Source organism: Nannobrachium achirus (assembly GCF_963921795.1).
Source record: "Nannobrachium achirus genome assembly, chromosome: 11".
Taxonomy (NCBI): Eukaryota; Metazoa; Chordata; class Actinopteri; order Myctophiformes; family Myctophidae; genus Nannobrachium; species Nannobrachium achirus.
This window is the reverse complement of record NC_137820.1, coordinates 57,001,942-57,022,148: the sequence shown is the minus strand read 5'-3', so window position 1 is coordinate 57,022,148 and position 20,207 is coordinate 57,001,942. Positions and strand designations below refer to the sequence as shown.

The following is a 20,207-nucleotide window of genomic DNA, read 5'->3' as shown; positions in this document are numbered from 1 at the left end:
ACGCTATTTTATATTTCAGCCTTACGGAAATAGCATTTCTACAAGCTCACAACAAGCTGTTGAGAGCTTGCAGATCTGCTATAAAAACAGTTGGGTGGGAGGATATATCTTTAGATTCTGAATTATTTTCTCCACCCACCACCCAGCACGATATCCTCTCAGTCGAGGGTCGGAGAACAATTACATTTACATCTTGACATGAACGTGACGTTTGAGAGAACCACTGTTGCCAGGCAGAATTGACCATATTCACCTGGCGGCCATGTTTGAAATTTGCATTGAAAACTGTACCTACATAGGGTGGCATCGAGGGTGGCATTTCATTGACTTAATGGCAAGATGGCCACCGTGTGAATATGGTCTATAGTATACTAAAAACTCATTTGACAGAAGTTAAAAAAAATTATAATAATAAACTAAACAAGACAGAAAGAGTTGTCTACCTCACTAGGTCCTGAGCTAGTTTCAACTAAGGAAGACTAGAGGATTCCCTGATAACGTGTCAAAAGTCCCTTGTCAGTTCAGCACACACGCACGCACGCACACACACACACAAACACACACGCGCACACACACACACGACGAGACATTCCAAAAGTAAGCCGACTTCTGACTTCTCTGGGATTTGGCTCATTTGTTTCAGTCATTTTGTTTTGTTTTGTTTTTGTTGTCCTGTCGTTCTTTTTTTTTAAGCTTTGTTCTACGCCATTAACGGTTCTGTACGGACGATAAGTTTGCTTGTTGTAAATGCTTTCCATGAGCATTTCAGAGTGCCTGGCTATAACTCACATGCATGCCAGTGTCATCATGTAGGCCAGGTGGTTCTCAAACCTTCAAATGTCAAGGTGTTCCCCGTAACTCTGACAGTGTACAAATGGAACCAAATGAACCCGCTAGGGTTCATTTGGTTCCATTTGTACACTGTCAGAGTTAAAAGACTTGTATGGGTCAATTTAGACCCCCTCTAAAGGAACCCAGAGAGTCCCTGGAATCCACTTTGAGAAACACTGATGTAGGCTATATGTGACCACCATATCTGGCGATTCTGGCATGCATCCCAACAGGCATTAAAACTACCAGTGGTTCTCAAAGAGGGGTCCAAGGACCCCTCATGGGTTCCTTGATGGGACCCTTACAGGTCTTTAACTGTTGAGAGTGCACAGATGGAAGCATTTGTATGCTCTCAGAGTTACGGGGGTTTCTTTGAAATTACAATGTTTGAGAAGCAACTGTCTGGGTTGTTGGGACAAAATGCAAACGTCCCTAAATGTGTCATGACATCACGTCCCATCTGCATGGCCCTGTCATGTAGCAGCAGACTGCTGATTACACCAACTACTGTAGTATGTGTGTGTGAGAGAGAGAGCGAGAGAGAGAGAGAGAGAGAGAGATAGAGAGAGTTTTCTGTACTTCTAAATGTTTTATGACACAGGCACACGCTAAGGCACGGTTTGTTTTGCGGATATTCCCCAAGTACACCTGGGAACCCTAAATCCCAGGAATTTTGTTGAATGAAAGAAAAGGAGTTGTGCTGGAAAATGAAATCTGTACAGGTTTGACATTCTGTGAACACACAAAACGGTCGGTATAATAAATCTACTCATGGCATGCTGATAAAGAGTTTGGTGGGTTTTGTAATGATTTATAGCAGCGAGTTGAGGAGTCAAATGAGCTGACGAGAAAATAAAAAAAACAAAGGTTTTGCTGATGATGGGTTGGATAAAAACGACATACTGCATCTTAAAAGTTTACTGCATCCTCCTCTGCGTGATAGATCAGCGTGTCATTTGCTGACTTTTACGACAAGTCACGAGTGCATCGGGTTTCTCTAGCTTTATAAAAAAAACGAACAAAAAAAACACAGAAGTGATAGCTTCACAACGGATAACAACAAAAGCAACCAGCTTGGCTTGTTACAACATGAACAGGCAACTGTGTGGGCCATGTGTGTGATGGCGGTGAAATTGTGCACGTTTTAACTGTACAGTCAGTACACCCTGGTTTTAAACCTGCAACCTGAGAGCGTATATACGAGGGAGGGGGTGATGTGCGCTCTAATACAGTGGTTCTCAACCTGTGGGTCGGGACCCCCGGGAGGGGGTCACCTGGCCAGATGACAGTGAAGTGACAATTTAATGACGTTTAAGACCTTTTTTGAATACCTCAAAAAGAACGAAAAGGCCATTCCTGCAAACAAACTACTGTATACTATATAGAAAAACTGGTCAGACATTGGCGAGGTCATCAGATCATTTAAGAAAGAGGCTAACATTTTGAAAACAGCAGATCTACATGTAAGCTCACGTCATTGCGAGATGATGTGAGCTTGTAGATCAATTATTGTGAAATATTTTCACAATATTTATCTGTGGACCCGAAAGTTTAATGCCTCAACTCATACAATTCCAAGTGCTTATCAAGGCGTGTGTGTGTTTGGGGGGTCCCCAGTTCAAATATGGTTATTTTGGGGGGTCCCCAGTTCAAATATGGTTATTTTGGAGGGTCCCCAGTTCATATATGGTAGTTCAAATATGGTTATTTTGGAGGGTCCCCAGTTCAAATATGGTTATTTTGGAGGGTCCCCAGTTCATATATGGTTATTTTGGAGGGTACCCAGTTCATATATGGTTATTTTGGAGGGTACCCAGTTCATATATGGTTATTTTGGAGGGGTCACGGCCTGAAAAGGTTGAGAACCACTGGCCTACTGCTGCAGTGTGACCAAGGGATAGGATAGGAAAACAACAAAAATTGCATTTTTAGTCTTAGTGTCCTTTTATAACAGATGTCACAATACTGAAAAGTAAATCAAGTTTAGTTGTGTGTGTGTGCCATTTCTGCCGAGCCTGGCTTAACATATGTATTCATTTTACAGTTGAACAGAGCTTACTCTACGACGGCCCACGCATGCTAGGATGAATAAAGTACTATTGAACCTCATTGTATTTAATACATCACACGGCCAACAAGATCATCTCTCTCTCTCTCTCATTCTCTTGAGTAGGGAATTAACAAAAGGAATGTCCCTGATAGGATTTTAGTTCTGCGGACACTCATATATTCAGATCACCAGTTACCATATTCACCCCACAAGTCTATTTACATTGCACTCTTTCAACCGTGTTATTTCGAAACAAACCATTATCACATCTAGCACTAAATAATATACTTTTTTTCTTTAGTATAAAAATATCATCCAAGGAAATTATAACACAATTTTGCCGCGCTTGAGCAAAAAAAAAAAAAAAAGAAAAAACATACATTACTGTACCTATATTTACTGTACAATTTCAAACTTTTCGAGACATTATTTACCGAACAAAATAATACAAAATGTTGATCAGCATTAGTACCTTGTATACGCCCAGGGTTAAACATAGTAGGGGCGAGCAGTCAATATGATCGGTTCAGCTATGTACAATCTGTTTATACAGTATACAGAAGCTAGGTCCTATATTACACTCCACCAAAGTCATTAATTCATGAAATTAGAAGATTTTGGTAAGATAAGCAAAAAGCATTCCCTCAGATTCAATATAATATATTAGTTAGCCCAGTAGCTACAACATCATCAGACATGCAAATTAAATTTTCTATGTACATTTATGATCAGAAATAGTGAACAGTACAACCCGATGATTGGTCATACAAGGGGGGGGGGGGGGGGGTTAACCAATTTGAATTGACTGGTTAGTTAGTTAGTTGTAGTTGTCTTCATAACTCGACCTTTCACATTGGAGGCTTTAATAGTTTTCGCACTGGCTTGACTTTAGCGTTGGCTTCAGTGGATTGTGTTTTGCATTGCACAGGTAGTGGAGAGCTCGAGTTAATCCATTTAGGCCTAGAATTATTTAATGCTTTAACTATTGAAAAATAGCAGATCTACAAGCTCACAGCGCGGCGAGCTTGTAGATCTGCTATTTTTGAAAAATTGTGAACATTTTTGCAATTTGTGTCGAAATTCAAATGTTCAGGATTTTCAAAAATATCAGATCTACAAGCTCGCAGCGCGGAACTGGGTGCAGCACGGTGAGCTTGTAGATCTATTTTTTAATAGTAAAAGCATAAAATAATACTACAAAATAATGCGTACCCGGTCTAAATCTGGTCACAGGAACACTAGTGGCCAAACTATTCACATAAAGCACTTTAACCTCTGACCCCATGCACTGAAAGAGAGTTACCACGCACTCTTTGATCTGGCCACCATGCATGCACTTCACACTGGTTTATGCGTCATCAACAGCAATTATGAGGATTCAACGTTTGCAGATTACTGTATACAGTATAAATGTATGGAACCATTTGGTTTCCACATGTTACTTTCACATGGTTACTTGGCGCAATAAATTACTGAATTTTGAACATTATTATGAATATATTTATTATAATATTATTCTTAATTTACAACAGAAGATTAGTGTCCAGTTCAAGGGACAGCAGAGGCTCAGGAGGTAGGCTGGCTGCTCGGTTCCCAGTTTGATCCCAGGCTCACCCAGAGTTGGTATCAAAGAGCCCTTGAGCAAGATGCTGAACCCCCTAATTGCTGCTGGTGAGCAGGTTGGTAAGGAAACCATGGTTTCCTCCGCCATCAGTGTACAGTATGAACGTGTGTGTAGAGTGACTTGGATAAAGGCGCTATATAAATGCACCAGTTACCAGTAGAGTAGTGGTTTTCAAAGTGTGGCCCATGCAGGGAACCTCTGGGTTCCTTGAGGGGGTTCCAATGGACTCTTACAGGCCTGTAATGTTTGAGAACCATCGTATAGTAGAGTGCGTGGTAACTCTCTAACTTCTCAACGGCCCTGCTCTGGCCCAACCCATGACCCCTCCACTCACCAGGACGGCAATTCAACATGAACATGGAACATGTCCGACCGTCCCCGTTGAGCCTGATTCATGCTTCGTTGCACAGCGACAACCAACCGATCTATAAGTTCAGAAGGTGTCGCGTCCACGGCGCATTGTGAGCTTGTAGATCGGCTATTTTCAAACAAGTATAACTCAGGCGTGTACGCTGCTTGAACAGTTCCTGATTCAACTGGTAAATGTCGGGGTTCAGTGGATTGGACAATAATGCATGACACCATCCCCGCAGCTCTCTATTGTGAACCGAGCTCTACAGTACGTGCTGTTTGGGGTCAGAAGACATGCTCCGCCCCTTTGTTCCACCTACAACAAGCCATTTTAAAGGGAAACCTAAAGACACACGTGGAAAACTTCTCCAAGTGAAAGGTGGCTGGTGATGAAAAACAAGCCCCAACAACATCAATTTAACCGTTCTGAAAACAGTGTCTGAAAACAGTGACAGCGATTTTTGTTTTGTTTTTTTGTTTTCCATCTTCTATATTAAAAAGGTTTGTGCAGAGAACACCCCTGAAACATCAGAACACTAATGTACTCTTAAACCCTGCTGTCCATATTCTCTGGGCGGATTTTTTGACGAAAAACAGACGACCTGTTCGGGCCAAAAATCTTCGCCAAAGAAGCTTAGTGTTATAGAGCGAAAACAAACGGAAGGGGGCCTTGTGCAGACCCCTGAGGGACTCCTCCGGTCAACTATTCTGTAGGGTTTAAGTGGTTAAATTGATACCAACGCTAGCCCTTGGAAGGCACTGCGGCAGGCAGACAGTGTGAGTTTAACTGCATTGACGGTATATAAACAGGTAGATAAGATAGAAAGACACAGAACGTGTAGATATGTCACTCTGAGAAGTAGGGGCCACACTGTCTGTCTGTCTGTACTAAGATTGTAACGCAATGTTTCTATGTTTGATGCTTTTTAGCCCTTTGAATGCCAGAACACACAACAACAACAGGATGGAGTGCATGCCGCACATGCATTTTTTGTGCCATGACGTGTTATGCGTTTTCTGAATAAAAAGGCATTTTCTTTTTTTTTTTTACGGAGAATGTCCAGTATAAAATATAGTCTCATATATCATCTCATAAGCACTCTTCTTGTGCTTCAGTGTTTTTTGCATTGTTGTGCATTCAGTTTACACAGTGAATCTCTGCCCACGAAGGTTCCCAGTCTTGAATGACATCAAATCTCATATAGAAAACTTTTTTTTTTTTTTTTTGCAGCTTTGTTTGTTCTAGAGAGTGCGGGATACTATTGCTATTACTTACTTAGAAGTAGAGAAAGTTAGCTGACATTAACTTAGAACTTAGTTGACTCATAAATGAAGATAACGTGCGAGAGCCTATATGGCTAGGTCTCCCTGTTTCAAGTTTGGCTGGGTTTTGTAAATTATGAGACGACATGTAATGTAATGTTATTACAATACTTCGACACCCACACATACTATACTGTAGGTTACGGCTTCAATGTACCTAAAAAGAAATATCACAACTCGTTTAAATTTCAAAAAGCCTGGTGAAAACCTACGTGTAAGAAGTGAAAAAAAAACTGGTGTTGGTGGTGGTGGACTAGTGAATATATAGTAATAAAAAAATTATAATAATAAAAAAAAAAACAGAAATACAGTTCACCATCATCACCCCACTCATGTGGGACAAAAGATGAGCTGGGAATGGGTGACAGCATCATTGAGAGAACACAGCCAAGAAGGGGGGGGGGACGGGAGTCGGGATGAGCTGCCTTGCTCTGAAACAAGCATCAGCTGCTTTCTGAAATCTGTCGCCGGCACTGAAAAGTCACTTGGGTGATTGATGGGTGTCGTCGTTGAGCTGCAAACGTAGGTAGGTGCATATTATTATTATCATCATTACTATGGCTCTTTGCTCTCCTCCTCACCCAGTTCCGTACAAAAAAAAGTAATAGCTTCAAACATACTGCTTTGCTGGAGTGAGTGGCGACTCTGGTTTTTAAGTCTTGTTTTGTTTTTCTTCCTCATTTTAGGGCATTGGATATATAAAGGTAAGGGCAATCAATGTAGCGTGTGGGTGACGGACAAAGGAGGCTTTCTGATTAGCGTTTTCAGTTGTTTGATCCACTTGCGTGTGGCCAGAGGCTCGTCTTGATCATCTGTACATCAACCTCTTTATAAAACATGACTTGTCCTGTGTTTAGGGCCATGCGATGGAGTGGACATTTGGCCTCGTTTCGAAGGTAGTTTGCGTGTTCTGAAAATACCCGACGGAGAACAAGCATCGGCGTGCGAAAAGCGACGCTCATCCAAAGCACGAATCGGGCTTCGTTGTGTCAAGAGAACACTCCTCCTCTCCTCTAAAGAGCTCTTGTTCGTTCTGACCACGAATCAAAGCAAAACTCTTTTCCGCTGAAGTGGTTCAACCCTAGCTTTATACGGAGGACTCTTCATCCGTCCCCCGACGACTCCCTGCCGAAAAGGTTGTTTTTGTTTTAGTTTTGAGGCAAGTTGGAGGAACGTCTCCTCCTCAGTCAACACCGTCTCCCTCAGCACACGTGGACATCAACGGTCCAAAGGTACATGTAGTATGCTATGTCTCACCATAAGTAACGTTGTTCCCGGTTACATACGGTACATATAAATACGTATTCAACGTAAAACACAAAACTTTTTCATTTGTTATTCGTTATGAGAGGGTATTCAAACAAATGTAAAGCATGAAATATCCTCGTTTGCTATTCATTTCATAACTACTACGCAACATTTAACGGCGAGTTGTTTTATTTAAATTTTGATATCAAAATACAATAAAAAAAAAACATGTAATTGCGAGGTTGCATCCTTGTAGAGTAAACTTTTGAGTTGTAGTCGTTCCCTGAATTTAACATCGATTGAATATCGTCTCTGTCGGGGTGGATACCTCGTTATGTCCGAAAAAAAACGTTACTGCCTTTTGAATGATCGAATTCAAAAAGCAGCAAAAGCAGCAGATGGGTGAGGTGGAAACCATCATCTGTGCCCTTCACACAACGACACGTAATACGTTAACTACCGACCGTGTCACTTGTGGCGAGACATAACTTACTACAGTGGTTCTCAAAGTGGATTTCAGGGACTGTCTAGGTGACCCCCATAAAGTCTGTAACTTTGACAGTGTACAAACAGACCCGTCACGGTCCATTTGGTTCACGGGTCCATTTGGTTCCGTTTGTACACTGTCAAAGTTAAGGGGAAACCTTCAAATTTCAAAGTTTGAAAACCACTGACTTACTACACGTACTTTTAGACCATTAGAATCCATAGTGAGTTTTCCTGTGCTAAAGGAGAATGTTCCTCCTCTTCAGTACATGTCTCTGTAGATCTCCTGCAGCAGCGGGTGCAGCGAGGTGTCCTCCGTCTTCTTGATCTCCTGCACCAGCTGGGCGTGCTCCGTGACCAGCTGCCGCAGGTCGGCCAGCTTCTGCAGCAGCCGCGGGAAGAGGAAGGCGTCGTCTGGGTGGTTGGCCAGCAGGTGGAGCCGCAGCACCTGCACAATGTTCTCCTGCATCACCTCGATGTGGGACACGTTCACCAGCCCTGGACGGTCTGGGGGAGAGAGAGGGGAGAGAGACTATGAGAAACACTGATGTGGGACACGTTGACCAGCCCTTGACGGTCTGAGAGAGAGAGAGAGAGAGAGAGAGAGAGAGAGAGGAGAGAGAGACTATGAAAAACACTGATGTGGGACACGTTCACCAGCCCTGGACGGTCTGAGAGAGAGAGAGAGGAGAGAGAGACTATGAGAAACACTGATGTGGGAGACGTTGAACAGCCCTGGACGGTCTGAGAGAGAGAGAGAGGAGAGAGAGACTATGAGAAACACTGATGTGGGACACGTTGACCAGCCCTGGACGGTCTGAGAGAGAGAGAGAGGAGAGAGAGACTATGAGAAACACTGATGTGGGAGACGTTGAACAGCCCTGGACGGTCTGAGAGAGAGAGAGAGAGAGAGAGACTATGAGAAACACTGATGTGGGAGACGTTGACCAGCCCTGGACGGTCTGAGAGAGAGAGAGAGAGAGAGAGACTATGAGAAACACTGATGTGGGAGACGTTGAACAGCCCTGGACGGTCTGAGAGAGAGAGAGAGAGAGACTATGAGAAACACTGATGTAGGAGACGTTGACCAGCCCTGGACGGTCTGAGAGAGAGAGAGAGAGAGAGAGACTATGTGAAACACTGATGTGGGAGACGTTGACCAGCCCTGGACGGTCTGAGAGAGAGAGAGAGAGAGAGAGAGAGAGAGAGAGAGAGAGAGAGAGAGAGACTATGAGAAACACTGATGTGGGACACGTTGACCAGCCCTGGAGGGTCTGAGAGAGAGAGAGAGAGAGAGAGAGAGAGAGACTATGAGAAACACTGATGTGGGACACGTTGACCAGCCCTGGAGGGTCTGAGAGAGAGAGAGAGGAGAGAGAGACTATGAGAAACACTGATGTGGGACACGTTGACCAGCCCTGGACGGTCTGAGCAGAGAGAGAGAGATTAGAGCACAATGAAACACTGATGAGAGGAAAGTTCAATAAAATAAACCAGGGGTCTTCGACGTTTTCAGGCCAAGGACCCCTTAGTTGAGAGAGAGAGTGAGATGAAGCAGGGACCCCCACAACCTGTCCATAGATTCCATATAGTTTCATTGTTTGACAGCGCAATCGTCAGTGTATTTTGGATTCATGTTAATGTGGGTTTTCAGATATTTAACCAATTGAATCGTCAATACTTAATCAACTCGACCTTTCGCTGTACTCAGTCTGCTCTTTTTCCCCGCCAAAGCTCTTTGTGAGGTGTTTTGAGCTTGTAGATCTGCTCACAGCGTGGCACTCCCCCTATCAAATTTTTCATGAACTGCACACCAATGAGACACGGTGTGAGTTGTCATCATATCATATAATGCACATTATACAACAGGTAGTTCCGACGAAGCAATCTGATTGGTTGAAATAGCTTTCTACTCGTGCGAATATGATAATAATGAGCTTTACCACACAGGTCTCATCAAAGAAATCAGCTGTGCCCTGTCGCAAAATAGCCACCTGCTCGCTTTTATTGTTTCCGTAGGCGAAGCCTTGTAAGCAGCTACACAAACGGTTTTCATGTGAAGTTCAGGGACATAGTGGCGAGAATTATACATTTCAATCGAATATCTTAATCACAATGAAATGAAGTTCACGTGTGTGTGTTTTTTTTAAGGGCAACTGTTGTATAATCAGAATATTACACTCGAGGGTCATGCCTGGTTATGGGCACTTCAGCCATGCAAGGCTGGCATGCCGATAATTATGATAATGCACACACTCTCGTGTGATATTACTTAATTACTGAGGGCCAATTATATGAAGATGATAAGGTTGAACGTTGGTTAAGTGGTCCTTTGAGAAAGATTTTGAAAGCAGGACTTGTCTTGTAACAAAGTTCTTTTTACTAATGTACCCTCCATTATTATATCATTATTACTACTCCTGTACCTCCACCAGTGTTGATTTTGACAGCAAATTGTGATTTAGTTTAAGTCATAGTCTTTTGAATAAAATGTCATTTAGTTTTGGTCATAATTTAGTCACCTGATATGTATTAGTTTTAGTCTAATTTAGTCGACTAAATATCATAACATTTTAGGCGACTAAATCTACAGTTGATTTACACTAAAATGTATTTCGGCAGGCCTTGATGGCATCGTAATGACTGATTTTACACTTGGTTGTGTGCTGAAATAGCAGATCTACAAGCTCACAACGCGTCGCAGCACGACGCGTTGTGAGATAGATCTGCTATTTTCAGCACGCAACACCTGAGAGCAACCAAAAATAAAATGACTCTCTTCTCCACTAGTCCCTCTCTAACGTTTTAGTCTAGTTTTTATTTTGTTGACGAAATTGACAATATATTTAGTCTTAGTTTTAGTCACCACAGCTTAGTTTTTATTTTGTTTTTATTTAGTTTTCGTCAGTGAAAGAAACACAGTCGACAAACATTTTTCGTCATAGTTTTAGTCGACAAAATCAACACTGACCTCCACAGCAGATGATGGCGGCCACAAACAGCGCCAGGTCGCTGTCGTCCAGCTCCAGGGAGTTGAACTTCATGGCGAACTGGAACTTGGGCTCCATCATGTCGCTGAAGGGCCGCCGCAGGCTCTTGAGGAACTCGCGGGTGATGAAGCCCGAGCCGTACGCCACCAGCAGGCCGTCCTTGTTCATGCAGGACGCCAGCATGGCGAACAGGGCCTCGTACACGCCGTACTTCAGCAGGGTCACCTGGTGGGGGCGACAGAGGGAGGGATGGGTTAGCGTCAATGGTGAAGATCAACCCTTTTCATATCAAGGCTATTATTTATTCGGCATTCGAGCAACGGACCACCATTTGATGACATTTAGCCTCTCGGATCCAAGACTTTGAATATTTTGGATAAGATTTTGTCCACAATTCCATGCTGTATTGATGTTGGTACCACAGGAGAGAGAAACTTTGACAAAAAAAAAAAAAAAAAAAACGCACATTCTCTAATAATTTTATAATGAGAGCGTAAAATGGAACCAAATTGACCCGTACGAGTCCATTTCGTTTCAATTTACACCCTCAAAAGTTAAAGGGCCGTAAGTGTCCATTTGGTTACCAACATCTCCATGATTTAGCTGGGGACCTCCTGGAATCCCTTCAACCACTGGTTTAAGTAACCAAGTACATTTTCTCAAGTTCTGTTACTTTTTTCAAGAACAATTTTGACTTTTTTTTTTCTTTACTGGACTATTTCCAATTTTCTATACTTTTACTTCTACTCCACTACATCTCAGAGGCCAATATTGTACTTATAGTCCACTACAATTCTGTAGGAAGCTGGATGAATAATATATTGGCAAATGTCTGGAGTATTTGGGCTGACGGTGGTCGGTAGGTAGGCATGAAACGATTCACTCAACTCACGGTACAATTCAAATCACGATTTTCGAATTCAAAAACACTTTTTTCCCCAGACAAATGACACAAATTTTTATTTTTTTGTCTTGTCTCGATTGCGCCATCTGCCGTTTGCATCGCGACACATACAAAAAATAGGTCACCAGTTTGAATCTATTTTAATTGATTTACGATAAATCGTTAGGTGCACCGGTAGTAATACTTTCTTGACGTACAGTATAGTATATACCGTAAATCACCAATTAGTAGCCCGGGCGTTTATTTCGCAAAATGGGGTCGGACCCCGGGCGCTTAAAAGGGACCAGGCGGCTATTGGTAACAGGCTTTTATTTATTTTGGCACTGGCCAGTACTGGGCCATTATTTGGTAAATTTTTCTTTCTCAAACTATATAATAGTAATAATAATCAAAATGTTATAATAAATGTTATAATTATAATTATTATTATTATTTTAATTGTTATGAACACCCAGAAAATAGCACATTGCGATCTATTAGACCAAACCTCATTTAAAAAATATCTAGAGTGTATGAAAGCCTTTTAAAACATATATACTATTATTTATACTAAGGGAATCTTTCTCCAAAATAATCAATTACCGCATAGACGCATCTAGGTCTGTAGTCAACGAGTTAACGACCCAATTAGCGCAGAAGTCCTGCAGCTGGTGCTGGACTGGACTCGCTGGGCTGAACACTGAACAGCTCCACTATCCTGACATTAAAATATTATGGTATTGCATTATGATTAAGCCTTCTGCATTCCCCTTGAACCTCAAAATAATGGATTACTTCTTCAAAATGCGGACTGGATAAAAAGAGGCATCAACAGTAAGTAATGAGTTATTCTTTATTGTTTTTATTGGCCAGTCTTTCTCCATCACAACGTTTTGCCATTAAAGTAGGCCTACTCACGCAAACCTTGCATTGTAGCAACGTTTTAGACAGTAATGAATGATGGTCAGTGCGCAGAGAGCAGCAGACTCCTTTTTTCCTCTCTCTTTTTTTGGTATCCTTTGGCAATCTGTTCCCCCGAGTGCGTCCTGCGCGCCATGGTAGCGCAGAACTGGGCTGGGCAGTGGGCACCATACATTTGGCTTGGAGTTAGAAGTGTCTGTCCACAGGGCTGTGAGCTTGTAGATTTGCTGTTTTAAGCGCACTACCGTCATGATGCAACATATGACCCGTAGCAACGCACAGCGAGTGCGGTGCGTTGCGACGTGCTGTCACAGCACTGCTGTGAGCTTGTAGATTTGCTGTTTTCAGCGCACCACTGCCATGCAACATAAATGACCAGTTAAGTTAAATAAATAGCAAATAATACCAAACAACCAAACAAATAATAGCCCGGGCTCTTACATAAAACCTAATAGGGATAATATTAATTGCAAATAACGGCCCAGGCGCTTATACAAACCTTGCGCTTATTTGAAACAGGCGTTTATTGCGCAAAATGGGGTCAGACCCCCGGCGGATATATGGAACCCGGCGGCAGTTTGCCACCGGGCGATTAATTGGTGATTTACGGTATATATCGCCCAACAACCCCTATCCATCTCTACCCAGGCCTACCTGGTCGTTGAGGTCCAGGCCGGAGAAGCCCGGGACGGACTTGGCGAACTCGGTGAGCTCTGTGACCGTCTCCACCGAGGTGCACTGGCAGCAGTGGAAGATCCGCACCTCGGCCTCGCGGTCCTTCAGGACCCCCGCGCTGCCCACCATCTTGGCCACCAGGGTCTGCTCTGCCAGCTGGAGGGTCTCCATGTCATGGATGACAAAAGGCTGGAGGACAAGAAGAGGGTTGGGGGGTCAAGAAATGATGCTTGAACCCATTAAGACCTGGAATGCATTATTACGCATTATTACTTTATTATTTATACACTATTTTATGCCTTAACTATTACAAAATAGCAGATATACAAGCTCACAATGCAATATCGTGAACATTTGTGGAAGTCTTTGAATATTTTTGAAACAATACTATAAATGTCTTAAAAAATCTAATGGTTTTCTTTAAAAAAAAAAAAAAAAAAAGAAAAAACTTTTGTTTCTATATCAGTGGTGTGATCCTCAAACGTTTTAATGTCAAGGACCCCTAGAATTATATGTATTTGACTGCGGACCCCCATCTCAAAATATGTTGTTCCAGGGACACTGAGAAAGAAAGATTTGAGCAACAAATGTTCACTTTAAAAAAAAAAATATATATATATATATATATTCAAGATTTTTAAAAATTTCAGATCTACAAGCTCGCAGTGCGGCACCCGGTGCCGCACTGTGAGCTTGTATATCTGCTATTTTTCAATAGTCAAAGCATAAAATACTGCTTAAAGTGGTTAAAATCTAACGCGACACAGACACGTTCCAGGTCTAAATAAGACAGACATTCTCAAAGCTTTGTCATTTCAAGGACCACCAGTGTGACATGCATTAGGCCACGCGGACCCCCGTCTGACACCACTTGTATCTCTGGGACCCCAGATCTACACAGTAACAATCCTCAGTGTTTATTTCACTGTTTGGTTCCTAACTATCAATCTGATTGATTGATTGATTGATTGAATACTTTAATAGAAGTTTGCATAGGAATAGTACGGGACAGTACAGTTCAGATGCAAGGTCTATTAAAAGGATTTAGACCACAAGAAAGCGCAATGGCTTGTTTGCGTTTCAATTCATGAAAAAGAAAACACACCTAAACCTAAACACATTAGAAAATGTAATTCTTAACACGGAAAGTATTAAGTATCTGTATCTGTACTGCGTATACATGGGTGCACAGAAAATATGTTGTGTTATGAAAACACTTGAGATTCTACACGGACGCCAACTCTGAAGGTATTTTATAGGTTAGCGAATGAGCCGTAACAGCACAACACTGTCAAAGAGAGATTCATGGGGCACACAAAGACCTCGTTTTCCACTTCAGGAGCTAAGTGGGGGCTCTGCTAGGATGACAGCCAGCTTCAAAACATTCCTACCAACAACACAAGACCAAAAAAAACAACTTGAAACTACGTTCCAAATCATAGTTAAAACCCATTTAGGCCTAGAATTATTGAATGCTTTAACCAGTGAAAAATAGCAGATATACAAGCTCACAGCGCGGCACCGAGTGCCGCGCTGCAAGCTTGTAGATCTGCTATTTTTGAAAAAGTCGTGAAAATGTGTGCAAATCTTTGAATATATGTATTTTTAAAGCGAACGTTTGTAACTCAAATTTTGCTTCTGGGTGGTCCCTGGAACTAAATATTTTGAGATGGAGGTCTGTGACCAAATACATATCATTTTGGGGGTCCTTCACATGAAAAAGTTTGAGAACCACTGACATAGTAGTCTCTCAAGAACAGACTAACTGAGCTCCAGTTAAGTGACGATGGCTGACCAGATTGCTGACATAGAAACATAGGTTTTTCCCAAAAACCTTAGGATTCAAAATACACTTATAGAATCAGGTCAAAATTCAAATTTTCACAATTTTTAAAAATAGCAGATGTACAAGCTCGCAGCTCAGTGCCGCGCTGTGAGCTTGTATATCTGCTATTTTTTAATAGTTAAAGCATAAAATAATAATACACAATAATGTGTACCCGTTCTGAATAGGTGATTGATTGATTGATTGAAGGCTTTATTAGAAGTTTGCATAGGAAAATGTACAGATTCATGACGGTACAGTTCACTGGTACAAGGTCTACTAAAAGGAGATCCATGAAAAGACTAAGCTTATTTCAACAGGAAACCATTAAAGTATCTCATATAACATTGAATGACAGACAAATAGAACACAGTACTATGCAGTAGATATGTAAAGAAAAAAAGAAAACAGTAGGTCTATACAATCAGTAAGTACAGTATATACAATATATACAAGGAAGGGGCAGGTAACAGTAAGTCTAAACAATCAGTATGTACAGTATATACAAGGAAGGGGCAGGGAGGGTAGGGTTGGGCTAGGTTTTTACCAGTTGTGAACGGCTGCTGCCTGTAAGTGGTTTTTTAGGGCAATTTTAAAGGATGCTAGTGATCCACACTCCTTTATGGCCTTCGGTAAGGCATTCCACATTTTTGTGGTGTAGCAGAAGAACGAGTTCGACCCTTTCTTTGAGTTGACTCTGGGTTGAACGTGATCTGTGGCACTGCCTCTGGTGTTGTAATTATGGACATCCTTAACGTTTTTAAAGTATTTTGACAGGTACTTGGGTATCATAGTGGTGTAGTGTATCTTGTACACCAGGCCCATTGCAAGTTGCTGTACTCTGTCATCTACTCTGAGCCACCCCACTCTTAACTGGTGAGTAGCGGTGAGGTGAGTCTGATTGGGAAGGTTAAGCAGGGCCCTAATTAGTTTATTTTGGGCTGTTTGGAGTTTAGTTTTTAGGGCTTGTGGGGCGTCACGATACCATACGTGGACTCCATAGTCAAAGAGGGGCTGGATTATTGCACCAGCTATGGTCTTCAGTGTGTTGAAGTTGACCATTGGGGCGATCCTCTGTAGGAAACGAGTTCGTTGGTTGATTTTTTGTATTACTTTTGAAGTCATCTTTTCGCTGGAAAGATTAGCTTCAAGGATACATCCTAAGTAGGAGATTTCGTTTTTTCGTGTTATGACCTTGTCACCCACTTTGATTGTGAAGTTCTCTACCTTTTTGAGGTTATGATTTGATCCAAAGAGGATGGACTCGGTTTTGCCCAGGTGAATTGATAATTTGTTGTCGTTAAGCCATGTGCAGATCTTACTCAGTTCAGAGTTAAGTGTCTTTTCAACCTGCAAGTGGTCCTTGCCCGAGACTAGGAGAGCCGAGTCATCCGCGAACAGGAACAGGTTGCAGTCGCAAGCAGATGCCATGTCGTTCACGTATATTAGGAACAACAGAGGTCCCAGTATGCTACCTTGGGGAACTCCACAGCTTACTGGGAGGGGGGGGGGACAGGGTACCGTTAATCTCCACCACCTGTTCCCTCCCCACCAGGTAAGATTGCATCCAGCTCACTGCTGCGCTGTCAAGACCGATGGCTTTTAGTTTCTCAATCAGAATAGCATGATCCACGGTGTCAAATGCCTTCTGGAGGTCCATCATGACCATGCCACTATACTTGCCCTGATCCGCTTCGCGTTTGATTTGGTCAGTCAAATAGAGAAGGCATGTGTCAGTGGAATGGGATTTTCTGAATCCAGATTGGAACTCGTAAATCAGATTATTCTCATCGAGATATCTTGCAATCTGTTCGTAGACTATTTTCTCCATGACTTTGGATATGGAGCTAAGAATGGAAACGGGGCGGTAGTTTCCAGGGTCTAGTTTGCTACCTTTTTTATGCAGGGGGGTTACTTTTGCTAGTTTGAAGTCCTGGGGGACATGACCCTGTTCGATGGAAAGGTTAATTATGTGGGTAATGATTGGAGCAATGGTGGCGGCTGAATCTCTGAGAAATCTAGCTGGGATTTTATCAAGGCCAGTGGCCTTGTGTTGAGGTAGGGCGCTCAATTTTTTAAACACTTCATCAGTTGTCACTGTGGAAAGTTTAAAGCTGTCTTTACTGACGCCCAGTTTTTTGTAGAATGTATTAACAAATTCTTCACCATACCGCCCAGATGGGGCGACCAGTCTTTTGACCAGTGAACGGGCTGTGGTGGTAAAGGTTTTGTTAAAATGGGTAGCCACTTCACCTTTGTCAGAAATGAGAGCGGCGTCCGTTTTGATGTTTATGTTGTGGCATATGGTTTTTGATTTTAAGCCTAATTGGTTGTTAAGCAACTTCCATAGGTCTCGTGGGTTGTTTTTGTATTCATCGATTTTGTCGTCGATGTAGTTTTTTTTGGCGGATCTAACTAGGGCGGTTGTCTGGTTTCTAAGTCTCTTGCATTGAGCAGTAAGATGCTCAATGTGTTTTTTGAGGTCATGGTTGAATTTTTTCTTGAGCTTTTTGCAGCACTTTCGTTTTTCATCGTATTTTTTGTCTCTGAGTCTAGCTGATTCTGCAATATCTGAGTTATACCATGGCTCTTGGCGGGCTTTAACCCTGGTGGTATTCAAGGGGGCCACGTCGTCTAGAGCATCGGTCAATTTGGTTTTAAAACCGCACCATGCTTCCTCGACATCTGTACACTGCAGCTCTGGGGAAAAGTCTACACCCGCTAGTTTGAGATTAAAAGCCTCACTGGAGTAGTTCTTCAGGCTTCTAGCAACGACAGTTCTGTGGCCACTAGCTTTGGGTTTGTGTATTTTTCGGGTAGAGTAGATCATATAATGATCACTAAGACCGCATACAATAGCCCCGCTAGCGGTGACTTTGGACTTGTCAGTGGTTACGACGAGATCTATGAGGGTTTGAGAGTGCTCTGTCACCCTGGTGGGTACTGTGACAAGCTGAGTGAGGCTGTATTGCTTGCATAACCCATCAAAGGACTTGAACATGGGTGCGTCTTTACGCAAAATGTCCACATTCCAGTCGCCCAAAATGTGACACTCGGTACCGTCCACCTTTGCTAAGCTCTCATCAAACAGCTCAAAGAAATCATTCTGATCAGGTGGTCTATAGACAGCGCATATTAGTATGTTTTTGGCATGTTCAAAGATTACCTCAATCCATACAGTTTCAAGTGAACTGTGGTGTAAGTCTGGACGGGGGACAAAATTGACATCATTGTGTACATACATGCAAACTCCGCCTCCATACCTGTTTCTATCATTCCTGATTACAGTATAGTTGGCAATTTCAATGCTAGCATCCGTAAACGAGTCATCAAGTTTAGTTTCAGAGAAGGATAAAATCTTTGCCTTACCGTCATGAAACATTCCCTTAATTAACTCCAGTTTTTTGGGATTCAAGCTATTGATGTTCAAATGGACATGATGAAGTCCTGGTTTGGCAAAAACAACAGAGTGCATGTTCTCTGTAGTAATCGAGCCATCGTCGTAGCTGGGGGGCTCTTTGTCTACGACCGAGACAGGAAAGTTTGTCGTGGGGGGGAGGTGGTCATCATAGTCCGGTTGTAGTTGAGGCTGAAGTTGGGGAGCGGGGGTGGGGGTGGGGAGCTCAGGTTCCTGTGTCGACTGTGAGCTCAAACAGGAGGAGATCCATGCCTTTTCGACCGCACGGGGGGTCGGTGTAGCGGCGCCGACAGCTTCAAAGCCAAGATATTGCGCCAGCCACGACTGATCACGATCCCTGGGGGGTGGCGGGACCAGCGGGGGGGCATCCGGCTCGACGGACATCTCCGGCGATCCAGCGGCTGCGAGCTGGGCACCAGCATCCTCGGTGACGAGGGGGGGCGGCAGGGGGACATCCTCGGTGACGAGGGGGGGCGGCAGGGGGACATCCAGGGGGACATCCAGGTCCACGTCGGCGCTGTTGTTATCGGGCGGCGGCTCGAGAACCACGGCCGCGAGCTGGTCACAAGTAGCCTCAATGTTGGGGCTTTGCTGTAGAGAGCCGCGTGGGCAGCCATAGCACTCGTAACCAGTAGAACCCGTATCGATGTTACCACCGCTGGGGTTCTTTGTCTCCGAAAGCAGTTGTTGTTCCCTCGTGAGACGGGCGGCTTGCCGAGTGACTACGGGCCCTGGATGAACCTCAATATCACCAGAAAGAAGCAGAATAAAGTAAATGATGGACCGCCTGTCCATTCTGCCTATCTGGGGTTTGTTCTTAGTCAGCAGCAGCGACCCAAGGACCGTCAGTTTACCGAAGCCGAGATGTTTTGGCTCCGATCCAACGTGAAGGAAAAAAAACACTGCGTGATTCCTCTCCATTCCGCACGTTGGCTCCGATCCAACGTGGAGGAAAAAAAACACTGCGTGATTCCTCTCCATTCCGCACATAATTCTCCGTATATACAATTATGAGCGTTCCACGAGTCGGCAAACCATACAAGGAACAATAGGAAAAAAAGAAGAAAAAGTATCCCTCCTTTTCATTGTCCCTGGACGGAACGAAAATGCGACTGCTCTGGCCGACTGCCAGCTTTAAACCTCTATTGACACCAAGAATGAAACTCCTCCATAAAGACCATTATATTAGAAAGCCTGCGATATGGTATCATATAAAAGTAAGCCTGGGATAGGCCTGTTTGACCCGTGGGTCGACACTAGAGGATGACATTTGACAGGAATTCCCGTGGGTCCCGTGGGTCCCGCAGGATTCCCGCAGGACAGGAGTCAAATTTGTATTAATGCCAGGATCGGGACGGGACAGGAATGAAAATCAACTGGAGTGGGCAGGAGTGGGAATCATCCCAGACCAGTTCATCAAATCGCAGAAATAAATTGCACAAGAGTGAGGTCTTTGAACTGCGAGCATTATACAATTATACATTATATAACAATAAACATGATATCAAATATAATATGAATCAAAATAGAAAAACATCTGCACGATTTATTTTTTATTTATTTTTTTCGGGAGCGGGATGTG

The 20,207-nt window shown here is 43.1% G+C and overlaps 1 protein-coding gene across 1 annotated transcript in view; it reads right to left on the bottom strand.

Moving 5' to 3' along the window:
- Positions 1-947: 947 nt before the first annotated feature.
- The window catches only part of pparab (peroxisome proliferator-activated receptor alpha b), a 98,143-nt gene continuing 78,883 nt past the window's right edge, over positions 948-20,207 (bottom strand). The window contains exons 6-8 of the mRNA XM_080736420.1: positions 13,362-13,571; positions 10,885-11,128; positions 948-8,420 (exon numbers count right to left, since the gene is read on the bottom strand). Coding sequence (XP_080592546.1) covers positions 8,176-8,420; positions 10,885-11,128; positions 13,362-13,571 — 699 coding nt within the window. The 3' untranslated portion in view covers positions 948-8,175. The remainder of the gene's footprint in view (positions 8,421-10,884; positions 11,129-13,361; positions 13,572-20,207) is intronic.